The sequence below is a fragment of the Physella acuta genome, unplaced genomic scaffold (genome assembly GCF_028476545.2).
Source record: "Physella acuta isolate Inbredline_101_S28 unplaced genomic scaffold, ASM2847654v3 ptg001469l, whole genome shotgun sequence".
NCBI lineage: Eukaryota > Metazoa > Mollusca > Gastropoda > Physidae > Physella > Physella acuta.
Genome location: NW_026732984.1, coordinates 4,533 through 18,111, shown reverse-complemented (window position 1 = coordinate 18,111; position 13,579 = coordinate 4,533). Strand labels below are relative to the sequence as shown.

The window sequence follows — 13,579 nt, the reverse complement described above, 5'->3', positions numbered from 1 at the left end:
CAAATGGAACAGCTGGGTCGAAAGGTAGAGCGTTCGGCTGCTAACCCGAAGGTCACAAGTTCGGATCTCGGTTCGGACTCAGACTGCAGGATGTCCACCTAGCTCTGATAAGCCCCTTACTCATGTTAGGTTAAAGTAAATTCGGCTGGGTATAGTTCTGACCAATTCCCTCTAAGGGGAGAAGGCTAGTGTGCAAAGTGTATTTTGTGTGCGTGGTGTTCTAAAAGTCTTATACAAGAAATATGTTTTTTTTACAAAAGGACTGCGCGGCAGGTTCGGAACTACTGCGCGGCCGCGCAACCGCGCAGCTTAGAGGGACACTGGTTCTGACCACACAATCGCTTCATATGCGGAGATCAATATACATATGAATTATACTTCATGTGTCCTATGGATCGTTAGGTCTGAAAGAGGAGCATTAGTTCGCTTTTGTAAAACGAAATTTCAGTTCGCCGTGAAGCTAATGCCCATGTGTACGTGTTGAAAAATCTAAACCGCTTACAATCCGAAAAGGTCTTACAAAGCTTCAAACGTGAGAACATTTAGTACTCACTCTTGTTAAACATGCAGACATGCACGGGTATCATATGAAGAGGGGGGGGGGTGTTGGTATGAGGAGATAAAGGTGAAGGACGATGGCTATAGTTTCTTTACATATTCACGGATATTTTTTTTTTACAACTTACAGCAGGTATTGTTGTATGGCGCTTGTAGTTGGAGACTGATTCAGTAGGAGTCGCTATAGATTGGAGGGTCGACATAGAATAAGCAGGAACATATTGGGAATTCAAGGGTTAACTCAGAGTTAATCAAGAATATTGAGAACTGAATGGTTAGCGTCGATTTACCAGGGAATATTGGGAATGGAAGGGTTAATACGGAATCAGTAGGGAATTTTGGGAATTAAAGCGTTAGCTCATAATTTATAGCGAAAATTGGGAATTGAAGTGTTAGCTCAGAATTTATAGATAAAATTGGGAATTAATGGGTTAAATCTGAAATAGTAGGAAATATTGGGAATTGAAGGGTTAATTGAGAATTACTAGGGAATATTAGGAGTTAAAGGGTTAACTCAGAAACAGCATGGCATTTATGAATGAATGAAATGCCCATGAACATGAAACTGAAAACATGACATATTTACGCACTAAAGTTTACACGTAAGAAAAATGAACAGGTCCTGATATATAAATTACCCCCAGCTTGTAAATGAGACTCGCTGTAGAGCCGGCCTCAACAGGACTGGGACAAATGTGTTGGGGAACCCATTGTAGAACAGGGGAAGATAAATCTCGGCCTGTCGCAAGGGGCTGTAACTGTCAGCGTTTTGCTGCTCCACCCAAAAGACATCAAACGTGTGGTTTTTTTTTTTATTTTGCTAGAGTTACGGGTCGTGGGGTATTATTTTGGTTATTTCAAGGGTAAAAACCAAAAGTTCATCTGAATTTTAACGTTTGATTCATTTTTATTTTCAAAAAAAAATAAAAATAATTATCTATTCATAATTAAAATTATTTTGCGAAAAATTATCCAAATTTAGAATATCATTATTTTGACCACATTTACAAAATAAATATTGATGATTATATTTTCATTTCACCTGGTTTTTATTAAGCTTTAATCTGCAACTGTAACAGTCATTTCGCTACGACATTTAGTTTAAGAATTTATTGCAGGTGTGAAATTTAGTTAAAAGTAAAACGGATAGGAATAGGATTAAGATAGGTTTTATAATTGTCATCACGTGCCCAAGTCCCATGACTTAGTCGCTTGGTGTCCTTTGATTGGGAGATGGAACTAGACGTCTAGTTTCTCCTTATGTAAATGATACTGTCGGTAGAGAACTGTTTCTGTGACCATTGGTTTATGTCCCTGGATGGGACAAAGGGACTTACATTGTGAAGCAGTGGCGATGTAACTTTCATAACACGTAAAGTGGTTGGTGGGGGAGGGGGGGAGGTCGTGTGCTTGAGATTAACGCTTTAAATAGGAGAGGGTGGATATTTAGCGTTTTAAATATAAAATCTGATCTAATTTGATAATAATTAGCCTTCAATTTAACCCAGATCATAACTTTTAGTCACACTAAAAATTACATATATTATTTCAAATATATGTGACCTTTTTGTTGTAGAAAATTGTTTTCTTTTCTTAGATGGTTTTATTAGTATTTATTGTGAATTTTATAAATAATGATTTGGGGTGTAAATATTCCCAGTTATCCCCCTAGAGACGTCCTTTTGGCTCAGTCTTCACTTATTTTCTTGTGTATTTAGGGTGTAAATATCCCTAGTTATCCCACTACAGACGCCTTTTTGGCTTATTATTCACGTGATATAGAGCCCGATCTTTTACCTAAATGTATTTCTGCCATTTATTATCGTGTGCATACGGTAGTTTCTGTTGCTTACAACTTAGGCCTAAACTCGTAACAGTGTTATATATAAAGTTCTCATTAGGTTTAGATTTGGGTTTGGGTGGGGAGTTTGTTAATCTCAGTTTAAGAGTTCAATTCGGCGTAGTATTATTATTTTAAAAAATACCATGTAAAAAATATTACTTATTCAACTATAACATTAAAAGTAATCTAGCAGCTAAAAATAGAACCTCACGTGATTTACTCGAACTTTAAACAATCATAACCTCTGAACCCGCCTTCATGCCCAACAACAGTTATGTAAACAAAAAACAAAAACCCCACCTTTCAATACGACGGCGCCGCCCCTGCCGAGCAGCGCCGCCGCTGTATACGACGTCATCCATCACGCCTTGTTATTCGACCCCCAGGTATTCATGTTGGCCGCCATGTTGTGTCACGCTCTGTTGAGATAGATCTCCATTCCTTACACCTACATGTGTCGTCTGTACACATTGTGGGACAGCAGTTTAAAATATGTGTACACATTGTGGGGTAGCAGTTTAAAATTTTTGTACACATGGTGGGACAGCAGTTTAAAATATGTGTACACATTGTGGGACAGCAGTTTAAAATATTTGTACACATTGTGGGACAGCCGTTTAGCAATGCCCCTGTAAACTTAGACCAAGTTAGCAATGTCCCTAATAAAATAAGACAAGGTTAACGATTTGTGTGACAGCTAAGCTACGTAGTTGCTTACTGTTGCGAAGTGAGTTTCGGTACGGGTCGATGCTGAACGTTACGAACAATAGATGACGACGATCCAATGAAGAACACAGAATGACGCTACGATGTTTCTATCTTTTATTACATATAATATCAACAGCTACATCAACGATAGACGGGACGACGACTTCTATACATCTTCACAAGACGACGACAAGACCAAGACTGACTCTCAACTATCTTCCTAACAACGAAAACATCCTCCCCTACGTCACATCCTTATTTATTCACGCATTCATAATCTTTTCTTAATACCGCTACACACATACTCTCAAACCATCCACAACTATATTAACTCTATTCAACTACACACATACTCTCAAACCATCCATAACTATATTAACTCAATTCAACTACACACATACTCTCAAACTCATTCCATACACTTAGGTCCATTCACAACACTTACATGTAGAGAAATCCTATTTTTTAAAAAAAAAAACGTATACAAGACATAAAAGACAACATAATTTGCACGTATGTTGTTGTTCCTTACAGTGTGCTTACTTGTTAGTTTCGACACCTACAATGCTACACTGCGATATCAACTAATATCCAAAGAACTTTTTAAAATTAATTCTTCCACATTCGTTTTCATTTATCCACAGTTAACTAAGGGCAATAAATACCATAACAAGGGAACAAACTCGTGCATATAATACCACAGGGGTTCTAAAAAAAATGTGTAACCTCACCCTAAAACTGACAAGTATCAACAAGGAAACAAACTATACAAAATTACGGGGGCTCTATGCCGCTCTAAACTTAATCTAACCTAACCCTAAAACTGACATGTATCAAAACATATTTTGTTATTGTTAGTCTAAGGCCATAAATTTTAACACATTTCTTTAACTGAAAACCATTGTATTTCCTTGTGTCGGTTTATAAAGACATTCCGAGTTGACGTGTTTTTCTAACCCCCTCGCCATTTGAAGCGTTTGTTTTGGTCAGTAGGAATAGCGGCCACACTGACGGCAGGTGCCTGTCAAAACTGCGGTGAATCGGACACGTCCAATGGACAGTTGGACGTGTTAAAAACAGCTGGACGTCTTACGCGCAGTAGGACGTCTTATGAATAGTCAGACGTCCTACGGACAGTTGGACATAATTCGGACACTGTCTGTCTAAAAACGATGAAAAGTTCTAGGAATAGTTGGATTTCCTACGGACACTGTTTGTCTGAAGACGTTCGGACGTCCTAGGAATAGTTGGATTTCCTACGTACACTGTCTGAAGACGTTCGGACGTCCTAAGAATAGTTGGATTTCCTACGTACACTGTCTGAAGACGTTCGGACGTCCTAGGGAATAGTTGGATTTCCTACGTACACTGTCTGAAGACGTTCGGACGTCCTAGGAATAGTTGGATTTCCTACGTACACTGTCTGAAGACGTTCGGACGTCCTAGGAATAGTTGGATTTCCTACGTACACTGTCTGAAGACGTTCGGACGTCCTAGGAATAGTTGGATTTCCTACGTACACTGTTTGTCTGAAGACGTCCGGACGTCCTAGGAATAGTTGGATTTCCTACGGACACTGGGACACCTTGCTCTAAATTCTCGAAATGTTTTGATTAATACTCTACACCCCCCCCCCCCCCCCCACTTCTTTCTTATCCCTAGTTCACATCATGTCATTATATAATTTTGTGTGCAGCGTATTTTGATTAAAGTTCCCCTTCCAAAACTGACAGTCTATGGGGCAAGTGAAGTAGAGTTCACCTGTTTCTCTGACCTTGGCATATGAAGAGATAGTGTGGTCAGCACTATGCCCAGCCGCTATTACTTTCCCTAATGTGAATTAGGTACCCATCAGAGTTGGGTGGACTCAGGGACGGTCTACTGACTTGAACCCGGATTCGAACTCTAGACTTAAGGTTTAGCAGTCCAGGTCTCTACCGCCAGGCCATTATTACGACTCCAATGATTGTTTACATAAACAAAACCCACTTTACCAATTGAAAACAGAGCTTTATTACTTTTAAGACTACAGATGTTAAATACTGTAAAGAATACACAGGTTAAATACCGTAAAGAATATAATGGTTCAATCCTGTAAAGAATACAGAGGTTAAATACTGTAAAGAATACAGAGGTTAAATACTGTAAAGAATTACGAGTTAAATACTGTAAATATTACAGAGGTTCAATACTGTAAAGAATATACAGGTTCAATACTGTAAAAAATATACAGGTTCAATACCGTAAAGAATATGCAGTTTCAATTTTGTAAAGAATATACAGGTTCAATACTGTAAAACCCCTGCTACAACGTCCACTTGTTTTTTCTCCCACCCAGACACCCAGTGGTTACAGATTGACGTGGGGCCCCCCACCCTCATCACCGGCATCATCACCAAGGGGCGGGGCGACTCGGACCGGAAACACTGGGTCCAGCGGTTCCGCATCGCATACAGCAACGACACCCGCCTGTGGTACAGCTACAAGGACGCCCATCACCTTGACCCCAAGGTAAGTGACCTTGACCTCAACCCTTCACAGGCAATGCTCGTCTGTTTAGGAAATAGTAATTGCTAGGTCTACTAAGCTAGATATCTAAATCCATTATAAATAATAAGAGATACGCCAGTTTATTATTATTAGTAGAACTCAATGCTTCAAATAATTTTAATGTATCTAGATCAGCCAGTTTTAGGGTTTCATGTTGAGCTTCTGTTTATACTTGTTAAATGTATATATATATATATATATATTATATATATATATATATATATATATATATATATATATATATATATATATATACTTCACATTAATTACTTTTTTTTTCACAGGGTCATTAATATTACATTTCATCTATCATTCTTACATATCCATCATACTTTAGTTACATATATATTTTATTAGACAATTTCCAGGTTAATACTTAATCCCTTAATCCGCAAGGATATACTTAAAAACGTTATTCAAATCCCATAATTTCCGCATCCGGTGTTTAGGGTTAAGTTTATCACATTCGCGTTAGTTTAATCAAATCCTCATTTTATTTTTTAAATGTAATCTAAGCATGCACCATTTTTCGATTACATTTGCCTGGAATGGCTTAAATGCTTGTTTTAATTATCTTATCGAAATTACGGTAATGGATTTTACTCAACATACTTGCTATTATTTATCCAGATTTTTTTTTACTATTACATTTTAGCCTTGGGTTTTTTTGTAATGATCATGTATGTTTAATTACTGCACACATATTATTCAAACTACTTAAATAATTATTTTAATATCTAGATTGCATGCGAACTGTAGAATATGTATTATTAAGAAATAAACATGCTTCATCGTATTTAAAAATGTGTCTACAAATGTTATTGTAAACTTTTTTTATTACAGGATTGTCACATTTTGGTGGTTACTTAATTAGAAGGACTAGAAAATCTTGACGTTTAAATTAATTTTACACGTACTAGTTCTAGCTTTATGTGCATTCGACTGTTTTTTTTTAAAACTGAGCGCATGAAAACTAGGTAGATGAGTCTAGGAGTTATCTAATTAAGACAAGCGGTATAAGTTCGGTTGTTGAAATATCAAGAACAACTAGCTACTACTATAAGACTATTGATGATACTTGAATAAGAATGCAGTGTTTCAATCTTACTGCTTTCATGTTTGAAAGCTCCTCTACATATTTTAAAACATTTTTTATCTACGAGACTATTTTCAATACATAGATTTATATTAAACACATTTTTGTTTAAAGGATACTATATTTATATTACGTTTGAAGTGTTTTCGTGATATTTCTGTTGAGATAAATTCGTGTTGGTATTTAGTATTTATTCAATCGTATCTTGTTTAAAAAGAGAATTTGTTTTTTAAACGTATTTATTGTCTTCAATAGTGCTGTGTGCTCGTTCTTGTCGACGTGGGATAGATTTTAAAAATACGAAAAAAAAGTTTTTTTATTTTTTCGCATTTAAAAAAAATAAATGTTCTAAAAAGCCCCTTGCGAACAAGTAACGATAACTCAAGGTCCCTTGCGATCAAGTAACGATAACTACAATTTTTTTTTTTTACCGCGTCGCTTCGTTAATCGAATTCCGTTCTATAATTAAAACCTAAAGCTTCGTGTGTGTCCAATGTATAATTAACCTAAGGTGTGTTTAACGTTAACACCACAAAAAAACACCTTTTTTCCTTTAGAACACCAGCCTAACTTTATGTAAACAATCGCCTGAAGGCCTATTCATTAACCATTTTTAATTACAAGCCAATTATCTTAGTCATGATGTATATGTATCATGTTAATTCAAGCCTCGATTGAGTTAGGCGCTTTACTAATGCTGTGTTACTGTAAGCAATTAATGACTTAACAAAATTTATTTATAACTGTGTGATCAAGTATTCTACCATGTTAATATAAGTAGCTATGAAATTGAAAACAATTTATATGTATACAAATGTAAATATAACACAAAAACGTGTGGGTCCATATGTTGCTTGTGGATGTTTTGTTTTAGTAGGTGAACACAAGTAACACAATTGTGAAGTAGTATTCGTGATGTTTTTGTTGTTGTGTGTTTAGATACGTTTCAATTACCGCGAAGTGTGTTGCGAATTGTGTTTTAGTCTCTGGAATAAGCCTTTGTTACTGAGATTTGTTTTAGTCACTTTCGCGTGGTTTAGTTGTATGAGTGTATAATGTCAATGGGATCTGTTTTAGTCACTGGGTATGTTTTAATCAATAGGGGGGGTGTATTTTAATCAGTCGTATGTGTTTTAGTCACAGTGAAGTTTTGTAGTCATTAGCACGTGTTTTAGTCACAGGGATAAGTTTTAGCCAGTCATTTGTGTTTTAGTCAGTCGTATGTGTTTTAGTCAGTCTTATATGTTTAGTCAGTCCAATGTGCATTAGTCAGTGTTTTAGTCAGTCTTATGTGTTTTAGCCAGTCGTATGTGTTTTAGCCAGTCGTATGTGTTTAGTCAGTCTTATGTGTTTTAGTCAGTCCAATGTGCCTTAGTGTTTTAGTCAGTCTTATGTGTTTTAGTTACTGGGATGTTTAAGTCAGTCAAATATGTTTTAGTCAGTCAAATATGTTTTAGTCAGTCAAATATGTTTTAGTCAGTCAAATATGTTTTAGTCAGTCAAATATGTTTTAGTCAGTCAAATATGTTTTAGTCAGTCAAATATGTTTTAGTCAGTCAAATATGTTTTAGTCAGTTAAATATGTTTTAGTCAGTCAAATATGTTTTAGTCAGTCGAATATGTTTTAGTCAGTCGAATATGTTTTAGTCAGTCGAATATGTTTTAGTCAGTCGAATATGTTTTAGTCAGTCAAATATGTTTTAGTCAGTCAAATATGTTTTAGTCAGTCAAATATGTTTTAGTCACTCCTATACAACGCCCGCAGGATTCCTGACAACTCCATGTGCCCGCGCCAGATTTTTTTTTTTTCAATTTTTTTTCTTCATTTGACATCTAATGAATTTTTTTTCTCTAATGTTAATCCTTAACCATGCTACAAATCTGATCTTTCTAGAGTCGTTGGCTATGGAGTCCATCTCTTAATACAACCTCCTCGCAATTAATTCCTGACAAATACTCGGAAAGCGGACTGGTAAGATGAAAGCACAATGCACAGAGCCGACCCCCCCCCCCTCTCAGTAGACCCCCCAGTGTCTTGTGTAGTCGTACCTGAGTCCTAGAGTTAACCTACATTTACTGTAATTTTGACCTATTTTCCATGCGACCTACTTTTCGTGAGACCTACTTTCTGTGCGACCTACTTTCTGTGCGCCCCACTTTCCGTTTGACCTACTTTTCTAGGAGTTATATTTAGATGTTTCCTAGACCCATTTTTTAAAGGTTCGTTGCGAAATAATAAATTCTTTTAGTTTTAAGGGCTTTTGCAAACATCATAACTATTTTTAAAACTCCGAGTAATATATACAACTACTATTATAATAACAAAAAATTCTGACCAGCCCCAATTAGTGCAAAGTGATCATTTTTATTTTTAACAAAATTAGCTGATTTTTATACACTTATTTCATAGCCATCTATGGTTAAAACGAAAGGTAGTTTTTACATATTAGATGTTTCTTACATACTGTACATTAAAAAAAGTCGTCAAAAAACTATTCTTTTTAATGAAATGTAAACAGTAAAAGGGCAATAACCACGGTTTATATTATGTTTTTGCTCAAATGATTTATATTTTAAAAAATTAAAAATGGCAAAGAAAGAAACTTAAAACTATGGTTCTATTCCCGTCTTGTAAATTATAAAATACATATGTATGTTACTTAAAGGACTCAGGTACGTAATTAAATTCCTAAAAATATCCCAACTAAAAATCCAAGAGAAGAAACCCTCGACGCCACATTAATGTTTGCAATGAAATATTTTTTCAAGTTTCTATTGTCTTGCAGATAGAAAAAAAAACTAGATGTTGTTTCAGTGTAGGTAAAAAAAAAATGCTTCTATAACATGTAGTTTATTTGGCTTGCTCTTTCATACTGTAGGCAAACATAAGCTTTGTTCCATGAACACCCACTACCCAGTTGGGTTTTGTGCGTGTTGATGTTTTCGACATAGAAAATATCAAGAAAGCTTACTGAGATATTAATGAATGAATAGCAAGCATAATTTATAATATAACCTTAACGTTTGTTTTAGATAAATATTTAATATGTGTTTATATGTAAACCATTTTTGAGACCATCGGGCAAAACAATATTATATATATATATATATATATATATATATATATATATATATATATATATATATATATATACACATAAGTAATTTGCCTGATTGGCCAGTAGTTATTTGTTTAACATGTTGCATTTTAGTGTTAACTGCATCAGCGTATAACATAAGTAGTGCAGTGATATAGGACTTGAAAGTTACGTGACATGAACTAAATAAATAAATTATACTCTTTTTTTTTTAAAACTACCTTCCCCACAAATTGTTTTTAAATGACCATTTCACTATCATTATATAATTTATTTTTAAAATCATAAAACATGTACGAAAATCTTTCAATTATTATTTAAATATAATGATCTCCATCGCTATTTAATATTTTATGCCAATTTAAAATTGTTTTTTTTTACAAATTTATTAATTTAAAGTAAAAAGACCCCCCCCCTTTTTTTCTTTTCCATCAGCCTTCTTACACTTTAATTACAGCCACGCCCACTCACCCCTCCCTAATGAGAACCGCCTTCGTATCACGTGACTTTCGAGCCTCTGTTTTGCTTTAACCAACTCACCGGTCTCACGACCTGTCTGTCTCTAGCACGTGAGCTGCCTGTACCTGTATCGCTCACCTACGCACGTGCACACCTTTTTGCACCTTGCACGCACCAACGCACCACTGCGCATGTCTGTGACGCATGATTGTCCAGTACCTTAAGCTCGCCTTTGCATGTTAGTCTTGCATGAGACTCACCCCTACAAAACTCCACTAGCTAAGTGATGTACGGTTTGAAAAAAATAGTTCCGGTTTGTAGTTGAATGTATCCTGGAGCTATCTGCAAACACGCATGAATGTAGCCTATTAACTCAATGTTTAAAAAAAAAGTTACCGTTGATTAAATATATTATTGAAAAAGTTTTTAGATAATTTTTACCTTATTCGAATAAAATAAGCAGTTTAGACATTTTTTTTTTAAAGATTAAATAATTAACAAATCAAACAATTACATTTGTATTAAGTTCAGTTCGCAAACGTGCATTTTATCAATAATAATAAAATTTCGACATAAAATTTTAAGTATAGAAACCCAATAATTCATTGAAAAAAAGCAATATTCCATTCCTTCTCAAGTAGCAATTCATGTTTTTTTTCAAACAATTTTACTAGCAAATTTTTCTCTCTAATATTCACGTTTACTACAATTGAGATTTTGAGAGCTTCTAATGTAAAAGTAAAAAAAAAAAGTGTAACAGTTCTAAATGATTTTTCTCAACTAATTTACTAGCAGATTGTGTTTTAACAGTTGTAGAAGTAACAAATAACAAAACTTAAAAAACAAAAGATCATTTTAGCCAAAGCTTAACAAAACTTACTAACGAAATAACCGCAACTCACTAACTGGCCGTGCACATTGAACTGAGAGTTACCTCCCGTGAAATTTGAACATTGTTCCCGCTTTTCGTGCCAGATCTTCGTCGCAACTTCCGGTTTTGATTAGAAAAAATCTGGCAATAGACACTATAAGTGTCGACACTGCACGTATAACCGCTTGCACGCGACCAAATAATCGATTTAATAATTTGCATTACGTTTTTAAAAAAGTAACATTTCAAAATAAATGTAATGATACCAATATCAAAAACTTAATGTTGATAAAATACTTTTTTTTTTAAAAATTTTTAATTATCTTACCCAAAAAAAAATGAATAAAAAATAGTTTCTAAAATTTTCTAAACTTTTAAAATAAATTTTACAAATATTTATAAGCAGGCGAACAAAGCATGCCTAAATGTTCTGTGTTAAATGTAGTATATCGTCCACCCCTTGCATTGATGTTCCTAGTGCCCCCTAGTCGTTGTGGAGAATACCCCATTGTGAAATCGTAGGGAGGCATGGGTCGTAGCATTCCTTGTACCCGTTGACCTGATGTGCTAGTTAGGGTAGTCTCCACCCCTTTTGATGACGTCGTTCCATCATGCGCACATTGTTTAACACGTCAGCATTCTATGCACTTGTGACGTCACTGCATTGTGTGTGCTGACCTATTTCTTCATCAGCACAGTGTTTTTGTGTTGCATTGTTTATTTTTTTTTTCACAATTTTTCAGTCACACAGCACTTTAAATGATTGTTCTTCTCACAATCATTAAATGTTTGTTTATATCTATGTCTGATATTCTGATTATGTATATCTTTATTTTGTATACTTTTATTTTGAATACTTTTTTTTTGTTTACCATATTGAAATGAAATATACAATAAACTAATCAAATGTGTTTTCTCTCTCTGCCTCTTCGGCTCTGTCTCCTTCCTCCGTCGCTTCTCCTCCTCCTCCTCCTCCTCCTCCGGCTCCTCAGTTGTTTGGAGGCAACTCGGACAAGGACACTCCCAGAATCCACTTCCTCAACAGCCCATTCGTGGCCCGCTACGTCCGGTTCCAGCCCGTAGAGTGGAAGGGGAAGATCGCCATGAGGGCGGGACTTCTAGGCTGTCCTTTTACAGGTGTGTAGGTTGGCACTGGGTGTTATAACATCGTATATTATATTCTGTTATATTATATTAAATTAAATTAAGCTTTTGATTATTTGTACTTTTGTTTATATCCCTACAAGCCTTTGAAGATTTTTAAAGCTCCCCTCCCCCAACCCCACCCCACCAATCAAGAGCCCTAATGTTGCTAATACACAACCAGAGTTTATTCCAGGCATCTCCGCTTTCCCCCCCCCCCCCCCGCTCCCACCCTCGAACGAAACTGAATTAATATAGAAAATATACTTCTAACAGTGTCAGCCCCCCCCCCCCCCCCACCGCCCCCCTCGAAAATTTTAGAATTTCATGTGCCCTTCCCCCCCCCCCCCCCCCCCCCCCCCCCCATTCCGGAGAAAAAAAGTGGAAGAAACACTGTACACAACGAAACATCCATTTAAAATATTCCACAATGACTAGCCATCCGTTCTGCTATGGGCGACTTATGATTAAACTACAGAGAAAATAATGAAGTTATTTCCCCTCAATGTCTGGGAACGGGGCCAGTAGTCTCCCTTCACAGTGTGCCAGCAATGAGAGTGACATCCCCTGTTTGTTCGTCATGATGGCGGTCGAGTGCTCTGTCACTTATGACGTCGTAACAATGAGATGGGTACAGTCTTGTTGGGGGATATTTTACTCTTTGGTTTAGCTTTCCTCGGGTTGACTTTGTCGGGCGGTAGAGCGCTCGACTGCTAGTCTGAGGGTCTCGAGTTCGGATCTCGAGACTGTAGGACTTTTCTTGAGTCCTCCAAATGTGATGGATACCTGACTCACGTCAGGGAAACACTGAGGTGGTTCGGCATATTGCTGACTATATTATTCCTTCATATTCTGAGGTCAAGAAACTTAAACTAAGTTAAACCCTACCTCATTTGCCATATGGATTGTTAGGTCTGAAACGGGACTTTTCTTACTTTATTGTCTCACTACTTTTAACTAGCAACTTTAATGGGTCCAATCAATTCCTACTTCTTTAAATGGATACATCTACATGTATGTATGTATGTATATGTATATATATATATATATATATATATATATATATATATATATATATATATATATATATATATATATATATATATATATATATATATATATATATATATATATATATATATATATATATATATATATATATACAGACACACATATATTGTCTATAGGCGAGACATCCTTGTTCAAAAATCCTGTACTCACACATACATATAATGAAACAACACCCCCTCCCC

General features: G+C 35.7%; 1 protein-coding gene across 1 annotated transcript in view; it reads left to right on the top strand.

Moving 5' to 3' along the window:
• The window catches only part of LOC131928174 (lactadherin), a gene marked incomplete at its 3' end in the record, with an annotated part of 28,444 nt that extends 16,124 nt beyond the window's left edge, over positions 1 to 12,320 (top strand). The window contains exons 5-7 of the mRNA XM_059284116.1: positions 5,448 to 5,620; positions 8,650 to 8,727; positions 12,176 to 12,320. Coding sequence (XP_059140099.1) covers positions 5,448 to 5,620; positions 8,650 to 8,727; positions 12,176 to 12,320 — 396 coding nt within the window. The remainder of the gene's footprint in view (positions 1 to 5,447; positions 5,621 to 8,649; positions 8,728 to 12,175) is intronic.
• Positions 12,321 to 13,579: the final 1,259 nt, after the last annotated feature.